The 14,960-nt window shown below is 39.7% G+C and overlaps 1 protein-coding gene across 3 annotated transcripts; it reads right to left on the bottom strand.

Annotated features, from left to right (window-relative positions):
• Positions 1–1,255: 1,255 nt before the first annotated feature.
• LOC102232135 (oxysterol-binding protein 1-like) lies at positions 1,256–14,606 on the bottom strand. 3 transcript variants are annotated; one of them, XM_023334567.1, is made up of 18 exons: positions 14,503–14,606; positions 13,194–13,373; positions 12,451–12,659; positions 12,204–12,366; positions 11,988–12,099; positions 11,710–11,908; positions 10,904–11,018; positions 10,754–10,811; positions 10,476–10,643; positions 9,902–10,147; positions 9,664–9,784; positions 9,105–9,208; positions 8,927–9,022; positions 7,478–7,662; positions 7,135–7,364; positions 6,889–6,936; positions 5,523–5,561; positions 1,256–1,958 (listed from the first exon to the last, which is right to left on the bottom strand). In XM_023334567.1, exons 2-18 carry the CDS (start codon positions 13,334–13,336, stop codon positions 1,816–1,818), a joined length of 2,379 nt encoding a protein of 792 aa, XP_023190335.1. In that variant the 5' UTR covers positions 13,337–13,373; positions 14,503–14,606; the 3' UTR covers positions 1,256–1,815. The 3 variants fall into 3 exon arrangements, with proteins under 3 accessions (XP_023190335.1, XP_005809435.1, XP_023190336.1); XM_023334568.1 differs by lacking the exon at positions 1,256–1,958 and adding an exon at positions 3,960–5,412; XM_005809378.2 differs by lacking the exons at positions 5,523–5,561; positions 6,889–6,936.
• Positions 14,607–14,960: the final 354 nt, after the last annotated feature.

The raw sequence follows: 14,960 nt of genomic DNA on the forward strand, positions 1-14,960 counted from the left end.
TTCTGAAACTGGACAAAAAACATTAAATACACCACCATTTAAAAGTGAACCATCTGGACATCCAGAAACAGCTGGATGATTTCTATATTATACTTTATAGGAGGGCAAGAGTCTGGAAGAAAGCACGAAATAAATACTATTGAAAGGTTTTTACAGGGTAGAAAAAGTAGAGCTCCAGTAGAAACACACAGCACAATGGTCTACATATTTTCCAGCTTTGAGATAATTCAACTTTGTTCAAAGTGAACACAGGTTCACTGCAAAATTAATTAAAATCAAAAGAAAAAAAAAAACAACAACAATGAACTGCCTTTAATAGAGTAGCTCTCATGAACAAAACAAATACATACAGCGCTTTGGAAAAGTATTAAAATGTTACAACCATAAATTTCAAAGTATTTTACTTTTGTTATAATTGAATACAAAGTAGTGTATAATTGTGACGTTGAAGGAAAACGATACAAGGCAGTTAAAAATGATAGGGTGGATTTGTATTTAGTCCCCTTTAATTTAATGCCCTCAAATAAAACCCGGTGCCACCAAGTGCCTTCAGATCTGATTAGTCAATAGAGTCGACCTGAATGTAAAGAAGCAAAAATCCGGCGGGAGAACAGAATTATGAAGACTAAATCTACAAAACCTGTAGATTTAGTCTAGAAAAGACATGGAGTTATAGCAATAAGAGGTTTATCAGGGGAATTTAATGAAAATGCACCAGACATTTTTATGTTTTATTTTGATTCTTCCACTTCGAATTATACACTACATTGTGCTGACGTATGAGATGAAACTTTGACATAACACACTGCAACATGTGACAAAATGTGAAAAGTTTAATGGAAGGTGGGTAAATACTTTTATAAGGCACTGTATAGAGGATGATCAAATCATAAGTGGATCAGAAGATTTCAAATTGGGAGAAGAGTGGCAATGGAGAGAAGAGGAGCTCTGAAAGCTGATGATGCATTTCACTGGACACAAGAGTCTGATTTTCTGAGTTCTAGGAATGAAGAAGTTGCTTTTTTACTCCTTCCACAACTTCAAAATCCAACATGGCTGCTTCGTGCATGAGGAATGCTGACGGGTGAGCACTGAGTGTTCAAAAACAAAAAAGTATGTTTGGTCTATTATTTAGTGCAAATATCTTAGTAAACGCAAAATAAGAAAAAAGTAACTTACAAGTAGCTTTTCAGCAAGATAAAAGGAGCTTGTTTTAACTCCTTAGTATTGATGAAAAAGTGCTAGTTTCACTAGCAGATTATTTCCTTTTTAACAAGACATTTTTCCCATGTTACAAGTGAAATAATCTGCTTTATTTTGTCATAAATACTAGTGAATTATTAACTTAACTTAAGGCCCTATGTCTTGTTGAAACGTTACTTATGCGTAAATTTTGTCTCATTTAAAGTGCACTAAGATATTTACACTAGAAACCAGATCAGAAAGATTTGGTGAAATGTGTTTTTGCAGTGAGGTGATCAACTTTAGCTTGTTCTTCTGTCAATTTGTCCAGGAATTAGTGAATGTTCTGTTCCAGTGACTGAATGCACAAAATGCAGTATTCTGTGTTTTCTCCTTGTATCAGTAGTAATAGTTACGTTTAGCATCGAGCATCGAAACTTACTGCTTTTCTAGCTTTCCCCTGGAACACAGTGGAGCTAGGGGGTGACACCATTCCCTGGTTTTAGATCCGACTCATGAGGCCAATGGGATGCAACACAACCAGCAGCACAATGACTACAATACCCATAAGCACTGAGTGTGCTTTGAGAGCGACATCCAACAGACTGGTCCTGAGGCTACAGGCATCTGTAATCAGAAGATGTCGGGACACATTTCCCAACTTCCCTGCTCCTTGGCGTCCCAGTAGCCTCCCTTGTAGACATGCAGCGTCTCTCCAGACACGGAGTCGTGGATCTTCTCGAACCACAGCGCTTGGTAATTGTCTGGATGGGAGCCTGAGAAGGATGCCAGACAAAATAAAATCACAGTTTTAACACAGAATGTTTAAACTGCAAGTCGAGAAGCAACACGTTAAGCTTTAAAGCAGCAGTATGTAACTTTTATTAAAAAATATATATAGATATACAAGTTTATATATATTTTTACATATTTGTTGAAACTGTCACTGACAGTTAATCTGAAAGAAAACTTTTAAGCTGCTCTGCATTCTCAAAGTGCTCTCTAGAAACAACCGATCAGAGTCAGGAGGAGGGTTTTAGCGCCGTCAATCACTTCTCCGTGTGCCGCTGCTTTTGCTGCCGCACCCTTTTGTTGCAGCTAGCACTACACGTCATGAATGCTCAGGCTACTTAGCATAGCCACCAATGACAGCAGATAAACATTTTCCTGTAACGGTAAATCGTTTCTCCACCATTAGCACAGTTACCAGCGTATACATGAGATGATTGACAGCACCAAGACCCTCCTGCTGTCTCTGGTTGGTTGTTTTTGGTTGGTAGCAGTGCTTTTCTTCAGACAGCATTAGCAGCTCAGGGAGGAGGTGGAGCAGATTGATCTTTTCATGGATTATCTGTCTCATATTCTTCTGTCACCACATGAAAGCAGTTTTAATAAATATGCAAGAAACATGCTTGTTTTTTTAAAAAAACGTTACATACTGCAACTTCAATTTAGTTCAGATGGTCATAATAATGCTCTGCTTTGGATGAACTTCGTTTAAAACAAAGCAGAAGGAAAATGAATGAGGAGTCAGTGGAAGCAGCCAAGGTTCGATCAGACGCCAGCAGATAGACGACTGTTGCACTGAGTTTGTACATCTCAGCCTATGGAGCAAAATTCTACAGCCAATCACAGCTGATCTACATCTGGCTCTATGACACAGGTTACAACAGAGAACAGGGCACGTGTTACTTGCTTTTGGCCAGGGCTCTAAAAGGATGTTCTTTGCCTTCCGCTGAGAGAGGGAGAGCGAGTCGGAAAGAGGAAATGAAGTGATTGCTTAATATTGCGCAGGGTTTTCTAATCCAGAGTTTACTACAACCCTACAGGTGTTGGTTCGTTCACTAGAGCTACAGGGCCGATTGGATCCCATTTCTGTATCCGAGCCGATACCCTTCCAGGAGGTAACTGATCCAGACGCCGCGGTTCTGTATTGTTGGAGGTGATTTTACTCTGGAAGCTTAAGCTGACAGTAAAAACTCTGTCATATTGTATTTAAGCAGAGGCATTTTATTTTAGATTGGTAGTAAACTTATACACAGAGGTGGAGAATCACTTTCCTTTTTGTGATGAGAAGAAAACAAATACAAGATTGTTGTTTTTTTATGTGTTTTATACAAACACTAAAGTCCTGCCACTCAGACATATTCTGTTTGCACCCACTGCCCAAACTCCAACGTAGCTTTCGTTGAGAAAAATTTTTTTTAAATGGCTGCCATAATCAAGACTTAAAAAAACAACATCAGTATACAGACTACAGAGATATGAGATTATCATTAGTTTATTAGAGATTTGCGCATGCCAACTCTGGCTTTCCCTGCTGCTTTCATTTCGCCCCCACCAAACATCTGTCTTTGTGTTCACTCTGCTTTCATTAAACCTCAAATATAAGCTGAAATTATTGACAGAGAAGAAGATGAAGTGTCAAAGATAACACAGAGCATACATAGTGGTTCTTTGCTTTGCGCTGCTTTAGCCATGCTGATATTTTTTTCTTCAAATTTGAGGTTTGTAAAAGTCGGCGATAGCACCACATGCAGGTGATAATTTGCAGTGCACCAATAGCAGTTTTATGGGCTGATCACCGATCATTAATAAGCCTGGCCTGTTAATTCCAATTTTGGCCAATGCCATTTTTTTTTCCATCTGAAAAGTTGCTAATAGTAACATAAGCTGCATTTCCATTTACCTTAAAATTGCACAAATCGGAAATACAAAAATAAGCATGTTTAATGGAAACATGCCAAATAAAAAAAAAAAACACAAAGAAAAAAAAACAATCTTTCAATAAAAGGTTTTTGCCCCAGGATGAGGTGGTTATGAAATTTGTGTACTTTGCAAAACTGCTGTGGAAACACTTTTTGTTGATTACAACAAAGTGTTGATCACATGACTCGCATCACGCAAGTCACGTGATCAACAACCGGATGTTACTACTGGCGGAAATGATGAAGAAGACGACAGAAGGTGGTAGGATGATGATGCCGTTTTAGTAATATAAATGTATCGCGTGAACAAAGTTATTCACTTTAGGTTTTAATTGCATTTCTTATTTAATGAAAACACTCCAACTGCGCATTTGGTTTTCTCCGACATTAGCAGAATATTGACAAAGTTTTGCTCAACTTTGTAATGTAAATGCAGGATGTTCCAAAGTTGGCAACAGTGGGTGTGACTGTTGTTAACCGCCGACGTTTGGACGTGACCTGGTCAAAATGTCACGTCAACCATATTCTATTCCATATGGTTGATTAATGTAGAATCAGCTCACAACAAATCAGCCTCATCAGTCAATCCTCTGTCATGCAGAGCACAAGGTGACAGTGACTGTTTTTCAGAGCCTGGCTGACATCACTGGCCAAGGTCAGTGGTTAAGATCGGTTTTATATGCAAGTATCGGCTGATTACAGATCTCCCAAAATTAAGGGCCGATAAATCGATACACCCCTGGTGATAATTAGTTAATAACCAAAATCCCAGGAACTGACACAGATTTTAAAAAAGAAACTGTAAAAAGCAAACAGAAATGTGTTTGTAATTCCATTAAGCACTTACAAAACATGTGAAGATGAAGTTGTATTTATAAGGCAACTTTTCAGCAACAAGTCTAAGTTTAAGGCAAAGTACACCATAAAATATCACCATCATAGGTTCTTGACTTTATTTAATTTAATTACTTTATTTTCACAGTAAATGGCTTAATAAAACAGGAGTTTATTCCTCATGTATGCACACAGTGCAGCGCTGTCTCTGCTCATGAGTAACTGATGACCGCATTGCATTGTTTCTGTGTTTGATATGATGTAAAGCACTTTGAAATGCCTTGCTGCTGAAATGTGCTATACAAATAAAATTTGATTGATTGATTGACGGTTGGCAGAATTAAATTACACAATCACAAAGTAGTTTTGTTGTAGATCAAGAGGCTTTTCAGCCCATTGTACACTCAAATAAACCCTCAGAGTAAAAAGCAGAAGCCTTCATTGACTTCTGGAGTCTACAGCACCCCCAAAGTGCTTATTTAGTGTCCAAAATGAAAATTTAATATTAAGCCTAAGGCGTTCTGGATCAGAAACCATCAGTTTCAGCAGGTATTTATAAAAATTCAGAAACTGGGATTGGATCGAACCCCCCCGCAAAATTGGGCTCCAAGCATGTCTAGTTTTTACTACATGATGATTTTATCTGAATACTTGCTTGAGTATAGAGGGACAGATTGTCCATAAGGGGCTAAAGGAAAAAACAAGATTAAAAGGATGATTTTCCTACAGCTCATACATGATATTTATATTTTCGTTAAATAAATACAACAGAGGGTGAAAACATAGGGGGATACTTGCATGCAACAGGCGTGAGGGGGGGAGAGTCCTCTGCATCAGCTGAGCAAACCCCAGCACAAACAGAAAATATAAGTTCATAAAACAATCACCAGAATGTTGATGTGTAGTTTAAGAAAGAACGAAGTGCCATGAGTTGCATTAGTGATTCTGTTCTGTCTGGTTGATTGATGTAGAACCAGTTCACAACAAATGTCATCTAAACGTGTTTTAGAAGACGCACAGATCCATGTTTAATATAATTAAGTAACTTCTGCAATCAAATTTTGATTTTAGCGGCCCTGAAAGTGACAGCAGATAGTGACAGCAGACAAAGGTTTTATAAAATTAAAGAGTTTGTTTGTTTGTTGCTTAATCTCAAACTTTTGCTTCGACAACATTTGAGCTTTTTGGCAACAAGCACTCCAGTTGGCTCAAACCGACACAGACAAATCTGTTGAAAAATTCACTTCCACCATGAGTATTGGAGACTTTGGTAGATACATGGCTTCTGATCTGTTTCATTATTTTGTTCTCTAAATATGTCAGTTGTAGCTTTCAAACTAACTTTATTAAATCAAAATATTTTATTTATGTTTTACTATGAAGCATAAATTAATTTAATACTAACATAAGTTTCATATCCCAGAAAAGCAAAGGAAGTGATTACTATTAAAATGTTACATGGTGCCAATAGGGTCTCTTTAAAAACTCCTGCTCCTTCTGAAACGCCGCCTTCAGGAAGTCATCACAACATGGCTCCTCTATTAACCCTTAAACAACATTTTCACCAGCGTTTCACTGAGAAGTAGCTCCTATAATGAGCTCAGAAGATGTGCAGTTTCACCAGGTGTTTGCTAATTGCTGCTGGCTAGTCTGAAGGAGCTGAATGGGGGAGACATGCTCTCTGAGGCGGACGTATGAAGACTGCAACTGAATGGTTGCCATGGGAGATTGAATAATTTCACGCAAATGAATCAAAGCAACAGGAATGCTTTTTATGAGGGAATAACATTATAATATGATGTAAAGCTCAAAAAAGTTGATTTTACATACTGCAATACTTTCCCTTTAAAGTATGCTGCAGTTACATTAATTTGAAAGGAATTATAGTTATAAAGAATTATGGCTTTGTGATTTTGTTCCCTACTTTTCAGTAGAATGAGGTTCTATAACAATAAAATACTTTTTTTTCATTGATTTCTAAGCATTTTTACAACTGATTTATCCACATTTGCATCAGTGTTTAACTGAGTTGCTGTTGAGACAGTAAACTGAGACACAAACTCCAAATATCTGCATGTCTACAGCATGTACAATTTACTGAAATTTCTTTTAAAAAAGCAACACAGGGCACTTTGTTCCAAGTCAAATATGAATTGATACTTGCTTCCATCAGAAACCTCACTTCCTGTGGTGCCACCCTCATGTGCAAGAGCTAAACGGAACAAATATGGATGAAGAGACGTTAAAACGTAGGGAAGGATGTTATCAGTAAGACAAAAATGAAGAGTGAAGCGATTTCAAACACCAGCTGCATCCTCAGACATGAACTTGGTTTAGGGATGGTGACTGAAGTGGAAAAAACTTGGATGGACAGAAGCTAGATGAACAAGTTTCTCTGATCGGCTCCTACCTTCCTCAGGCGTTGGAACCGCTTTAACCGAGTCTCTTTCCCGTTCTCGCCGGGTAGAGCGCTGCTTTTCTTCAAGCCGTTGCTTCTCTGCGTTCGCTTCGTCCCAGCGACCTTCTTCCATCAGGCGCTGGTCCGGACGCCGCCGGCTGTCCGTCGGCGCCACGCCCTCCTCGGGTTCATTCAGGGTCAATGCGAGAGAGGAGAAGTAGTACATGTTCTCTGCTCCTTCCCTATAAGAACATCGTCAGACAAGATCTGAAGAACGAAGCATCACTCTGGAACCTTGTGAATTTTCATGTTCGCTCTAAATATTAGAAGGATTAGATACAATGAAAAAAATTACGGTAAAGGGTTCTTTCTCCAGATTTCCTTGGGTTTGAGGGTTTGGTAAACAGTCCTCTGTTTGCCCTCAGTGCCATTCTCGCCTTTGCTGCTTTGCATGATCCTGGAAAACTCCATCTTCTCATCCCATGTTCCTGACAGAACATAATGAGCCTTCCCATCCTTATCCGTCACAACTCCTGTCACCTGACGGAGAAAAATACCCACATTTCACATCCCGCGCAGTATTGGAAAATGCTGTTTATTACTGTATGACATAGTGAACAAAAAACTGGAGAAGCAAGTTTCTCAGATGATCCTATACCATGACACAGAGCGACACGGATCACACTCGCTGCATCTCACTCTCCAGGGACCCTTACATCAATATTTACAACATGGAGCCAACAACACACAGTACTGCTGGGCCCATAAGGTTGTGATTCTGTGACCATGGTTTGGTATATATTTCTTAATACTTGATACATTAATCCAGAGTTTTGCACACAGCCTGGGGTCTGCTTCCTACAACAGCATATTAGGGCCATCGTAAACAGGGGGAAAAAATTAAAGAGTAAATTTCTCCCCAAAATTCAGGAATTTTGAGGTTAATCTCAGAAGATTTCTGAGCTTCAAAAGTGAAAGATTTTCTAAAAAAAAAAAAGAATGTCAAAATGTTTTTGAAAAGACAAGGAAAATATTTAGATTAATCCCAGAAATTTTCTAAAAAAAAAAAAAAAAAAAAATGAGGAAATTTTTTGATTAATCTTAAAAAGATTTTAGAAAAAAAAGAGACATTTTTGAGTTCCCAAAGTAATTTTTTTTTATTTTCAAGTTTTTTTGCTAGAATACTTCTGAGATTATTCTCAAACTTTCTGAGATACTCCTTTGTTGTTTTTTTCCCCCTTTCTACAAAGCCCCGAAAATGCTGTCGTAGTTTCCTCTCCTATCAGCAGAAAAAAATGGTCTAAGACCTAGCAAAGGACTATATGAGTTAACTCGGGTTAAGTTTGTAAATTGAATGTAAACACATTTTTATTTTCAAATGTAAAAACAGAGAGATGGGTTTAATATAATGTTGTGAAATGCAGTGTGCCCAATCCTTTACATCTATGTCTGATAATTCGGCTTTGCTGCTGTCAGAATAGGTTTGCTCATTGAATACCATGCAAATACCAGAGTCAGTGAGACAATGACAAAAAACATTTTAAACCTCAAGAACGTTTTCATTTGAAGGATTTTTTTTGTTTGTTTGTTTCAATGTAGTACACGGAGTCAAGACAGAAAGATTACCAAAATCCTGTTCCAGGATCTGAAATATTAAACATGCCCGAGTACATCTTCCACCTAAAACCTCTGGAAAAGATGTCTGCAAAAACCTTAAAATGCTGTTTTCCAATCTGAATCCAGCAGAACAGAAAGTAATGCTTCAGGCAAAGGAGCAGACTCCATGACCAGAACGCCGGCTCACCTTCCGGGGTACATCTCTAGAGAAGTAGCTGTAAGGAGCAAACTTGAGGTGGCAGCGATCTCCGGTCTTGTGGTTCACCACATCGATCTCTCCTGACTGACGGAGGAAGTCGAGTCAAATACAAAAACCACTGAGGGTTTCTACACAAAAGATCATTTCATACAACCGCCACCGCTACCTGATCAATCCACAGTTTCCCAACGATTATGTTGTGTACGGTCGTCGTAACTTTTTTCCAGGAGTAGTGATTGTTGCTCTTATCAAACATACACTGGATGGAGCCTGGTGACAGATAACCAGAACAGAGGTTTGTTCTACTCAAAAACAAATAAATAATACCGTAATAATGAAAAACAAGAACAGCCAGGAGGAGGGTTTTAGCGCTGTCAATCACCTTTTTGTCTCATACGGTCATGACATAGTGACAGTTTTAACAATCATGAAAAAAAAATCTAATTTTTGTAAAAGTCACATACTACAACTTTAAAAAAGCTGAATAACAATATCGATCAATGCTCGCTTGTCGCCATGGCAACACTCGATACTCCCCACTCGGTTTTACCAAATAATCCCAAACTAAAAGAATTGCACGAAAATGTCAAAATTCGCACAGAAACATGAAGGTAGAAGCCCAATAATATACTTCGACGGTTTATCGGTTACAAAAATAAAGACTGGTAGTTGATTTAGGGGTTAGTTTCGCTTTAAGCCACAACTATACAAAGCTGACAACTTACCCAGAGGCATAATGGAAAGGTATTTTCCCCGGAACTTGCTGGCCAGTGTGATTTCCTGTCTGAGGGTCCAGCCCTTCTCAGAGAAGGCGTGGTGGGCTGCAGCTGGTGGGTGGTGGCTTACCTGAGAGGGGCGGGGCCAGGAGGAAGACATTTAATCATTCATTCATTCATAGCTGAAAGCAATAACCGGCTTAATCCAAGCAAACAGCTCAGGTGTGTACATATATTTTTTACAGACCTGTTCACAGATCGATCGGTAACCGGACTCTCGAATCCGGTCCAGCTCAAAGGTTTCCCCCAGTAAAGGGTTGAAGGGCTTCCCTGTGCGGTGGACCGTAGTGGAGTAGGACGAGACGGTGAAAGCCGCCACGTAGCACATCTGCTCTAAAGAGCTCTGACACTTTGCGGCTTTGTCCAAGAGCTCGTAGTACTCGAGGTCTTCAGACAGACGCTGAAGCATCGACAGCGGCTCGTTGAAGTTCACCTGGAAACGCAAGACAACATGGAAAAAGCTTCGTTTTACTTCATTTAGGTAAAAAAAAAAGATCCAAGATTTCTTACCAGATCAATTTCTTTTTTTTTTTTTTTTTTTTTTGTAACCCCTCCAGGGGGTCTTTTTGTGGGCTCTAGTGTCCCTTTTCATGAAGTAGGCTGACAGGAAAGGGGGAGGGAGAGGGGGGAAGACATGCGGTAAATGTCGCCGGGTCCGGGAGTCGAACCCGCGACAGCCGCGTCGAGGACTTGAGGCCTCCAAATGTGGGTCGCACTAACCCCTACGCCACCACGGCACGCCCACCAGATCAATTTCTTACCGGCATCGGTATCTTTGAGAGCTCCTTCCCGATACAATTCTTCATGATGCTCCACAAATTAAGGTAATAGTTGGGTTTGTCGGGAATACGAGTCCGTCTTTGTCTGACCGGCTCCAGCTCAAGAGGCGGCGAAGACTCAGAATTGGACGCCAAGGACAGTTCATCATACTGATCGAGGAAGAAAAAAAAAAAAAGTGGCGGGGGGGACATTTGGAAGGTTAGTGTATGTTTAGCTCATCAAGTCTATGTAGATCAGAAGATAAAAACGAGAACGTTACCGACTGGTCGTCCATTCCCGTCTCGTTGCTTATCCCACTGATATTGCTGCCAGATCTCCTGAAGAACAGAGATGAGAGAAGACATGACGCATCGCCAGAGTGAGGTACTGAAGAACAGCATGTTTAGAAAATCAGAAAAAGAGGATCAACCTGTGGTACTTGGGGTCAGCAGGAACAGTAATAAATCCTGTTGGGTCTTCCATTGCATCGAAGAACTCATTGTCATCGTCCTCATCACTGGCATCGCCCTTTCCTGAAACACCGCCTTCAAACATGATGGATAACAAAAACATAATAGAATGAGTGGACAGTTCCAAATATATTTCCAAAATATTTTCCATAAAAAAAACTTCTGAGGTCAATCTTTTCATTTATCTGGCCGATTGAGTGTAAAAGAATCATCCTCTGTACTTGGGGTTTGTTATCTCTATGTTTCAAAAATGACGACATAAACACATCAATGTATTTTAACTGAGTTAATGTGGTGAAGGGAGCAACTCAACTTTTATCTTTACATCTAAAATGTTTAACAAACGACTGAGTAGTTGTACCCAGTAGGTCAAATGTTACCTGACCAAGGGACTATTTTATATGGAAACAGGGAGTAGGACCAACCTGGGATGAATATGTTTGAGAGATTTCTGCTTTCTTCAGAACTATTTCCTGTGTAACCACATCTGAACAGGAAATATTTTGTTTACAGGTACCAAACAGAGACGGAAGTGAGGAAGTGGTCACACATGGGGAAAGTCATAGCAGCGGCAAAGACATGCAACTTAAATGCATTTAAAAATCTGTTTTTGTGCATTTTGAATCAATTCTGAATTCCCAGGACTAAGAATTGTGATTCTCTATAAAATGGATTTGTTTCTGCACCTTTAGTTTCCAGCCATTCAGACTGCGTAGGATCTCTGCTAACAGACTAAGAAGAGAGAAGTCCAAAACAAGAGTTTTACTTTTAATGCTTAAGTTGGGATTGCTGAGGGAAGGTGGCAGAACGGTGGCGCCTCTGAACGCTCTCTCCAGGTGGTTGTGCTGTTTGGCTAGTTGCTCCAGCGTCTCCTCCAGGCGAATCCTCTGCTCCCTCTCGGTCTGTAAGGCCTTCTGCCAGCGCTTACTGTGGCTCTGGGCGATGGACAGGAAGTCCCTGCAGGCCTTCAGGAAGAAAACTCCGTCATGTCAGGAAGAAAAACTCAGCAGCAGCCTCAGTAGCTCTAAACAGACTAAACCTTACATTGATCATGGCGTTGGAGGTGATTCGGAAAAGCGTGGCCCTTTCTGTGACCTGTCGGATCTTTTCCCCCATGTCAGGTCCAACCTGGAGCCCCTCCAGCTCTGATAAAGACCTAATGTTTTGCGAAAGCAGTAAAAAAATGAATAAATAAAGCAAGAACGCTAACAAATCATTTGCAGCTTTGTTTCTCCTGAATGCTCCGTAGAAGACACCAACCTTTGGAGAGCAGAGCCATGTTTAACAATCAGATCGTTGCAGGTGGTGAGGTCCTCCACCTTGCTGCCCAGGGTGCGCAGCGTGGACTGGACTTCTGAGGTATGAGATCCCCTGGCCTGAGTGGAGGCAGGGGGCGCTGCAGAGAACTCATCAGCAGAGTCGTCTGATAACAAACACAAGCAGCATGTCGTCTCTGAACGCAACGAGAGTGATCGTGACTCCTGTCTTTATTGGGCCTGTGTCTCACCAGATTCGTCCTGCATGCGCACGGCTTTGGCCTTAGCGAGTTCCAGCGCGGTGATCCATCGCTGGCGCTCGACTTCGGAGCTGGCCTTCAGGTGATACGTCTGCGCTCCCCCGTTGGAAATGACGAAATTGCAAGAGTCCTCCACGGCGATGTTGGCGGTGGCCAGGTTTATGGTGCCTCTGCAGGTGTGACCCATCTCCGCCTGACACCTGGAGACAGCACCACGGTGGAGAGTCAAAAGCATCCAGGTTCAGACACACAACATTTCTGCAACATGAATGTGTGTGTAAACAAAAGTAAGGGAAAAAAAAAACATATAAAAAAAAGGAGATGCAATTTTTAACATAGTTTTTTGGAGTTCTTCCTCTTAAACAACAGTGTAAGTTTTGTTTGAATATAATCTTAATTTACCTGCATTTATACAACTTCCACTCAACTTTATTTATATGCATTCATGCATATAAATAAAGTGGCCCTTGGACTGATTTTGTGCGGCCCCCCAAATGCAGTTAAAAACGATACAAATTTAGTTCAAATTTAGATGCTTATGGAAACTTTTTATTTTTAATCAAGATAAAGTTATTACCAAAATAATTATTTTCCAAAGGAAAATGTTAAGGACAACAATAAGTATTTGTCTTTTTATAACCAAGCTTTTATAATAAGTTGAAAAAAGTCTGATTTTTACTGGAAAGTCTTACCAGTTTTATACATTAGTGTACATTTAAATCTGTACTGCTCACCTGTAGTAAGACAGTAATCCGTTGCTGAGAACAAACCATCGTCTCTGGTAACCTTTTATGTAATTAGTCCATTTGAAGAGCCATCCCTTGTACATGTCTCCAGGGGTCGGGGTGGTAGGAGTGGGGGGTTTGGACTCCGACATCACAACTACTTGTGATTTCACTCAGCGAGTTTAAATCCTGGAATGTGACAACACATATTAAACATGTCCAAATAACTGCAGAACATTATCTTTGTTGTTTTTGTTTTCTTTTTTATAAATGAGATGCGCACACAGCCCAGGCCAGTTATAGAATGCATCTAAAATTGAACAGAATGGCACAACTTCTAAACAAAACAAGAGAGATCAAATATTTTTATTTTCCTGGGAGATTCAACACTAAAGCTCTGATGAGGGAGATCAGAATCAAATTTAAAGACTACAGAACAACCAAAACAACTCATAACTCAGCACACTTGCTGTACATATATTTACATATACATACTGTATCTGCATTTTTTGAATCTTTGCAAGGACTGCTCTAAGTTGCTTTTTATATTGACAGCATGTTATATTTTATTTTTATTTTGTCTACAATTGCTACTCAGTGGTGGTTGTTGTGTGTCTTGTCTCTATGTTGCTGTAACTGCGAAATAATTTCCCTGCTGGGATGAATAAAGTAATTCTATTCTATTCTATTTGTCCTGCAATACACATCTATAATGTGAAATAAGATCGAGACTTATTTGCCAAGTGGAAGATCTATCGTTTACAAAGAAATTAGTCACACTGGCTTTTATTTAAAAATATTAAATAAAAAGGGGAGTGAATACAAACATATGCTACAGTTTTTAGATTTGAACTTCAAACTAAATTCTGAAAAGCCTGCATCATTTTACTACCTCTTCAAAAATATGCACAAATTTACATTTTGCATACTCTGCATCTGCTGCTGTTTTAGTGTGTGGTTCTTACCTTGTGTATTTGACATTACTGTACAGTTTCTATTTTAGTTTCATCATTACCAATCTACAGCTGTACTCAGTTCCCACAACAGAAGACGTACAGCTGTTCCTAAAGACGACATTCCAGGACCAAGTGATCACAGTGTGGATACCGGGGGGGTAAGTTACAGGTGAAACAGACGCCAGAGCTCTTCACTTCAAAGCTACTTAAACTCTGGCTGCCTTTAAGCTCACAGCAAGCTAAACCAGACAAAAACGAGTTTAAGCCTCGCGCGCCCGAGAAGCTAACTATACGAAGTGAGCAGCTTCACTCAAGGCTTTTATCCCATTTTCAGAACTAGGTCAACCATCTCTGCGTCTCACCTGTCCGCGAGCATCTCCTGTAAGACGGCAGGACGAAGGAGCAGGAGCGTTAGCTGTGCTAAATACGTAGCAACGCGTTGTGCACCGGAACGGTGTCCGGCCAACCTCTTTAATCGTTCTTATTAGTTCCGCTGAAGACTCGCTATGATAAAAAAAAAGAAAAAAGAAAAACCGTGATGGATCAAATCACGTCGACTGAACGTAGGAATAAACTTTGCAAAATGTTCACATACAGGGCTGACATATCAAACTACAGTGATATGTTACTAAAAAACAACCGGCAGTGCAAATGCAGCAAATCTAATAATTAAATATGCAGTGGTTTTTTTTATTGTATTTTATGAGTTTTTCAAAAAGTATTCAAATAGAATCGTTAAAAATAAAATGCAGCAAAACATGAATGGTCTTCCACCTATCTAATTTAATACTTTCAACCCAAGATATTCTTTGATGCAATT

This window comes from Xiphophorus maculatus, chromosome 5 (assembly GCF_002775205.1).
Source record: "Xiphophorus maculatus strain JP 163 A chromosome 5, X_maculatus-5.0-male, whole genome shotgun sequence".
Lineage (NCBI taxonomy): Eukaryota > Metazoa > Chordata > Actinopteri > Cyprinodontiformes > Poeciliidae > Xiphophorus > Xiphophorus maculatus.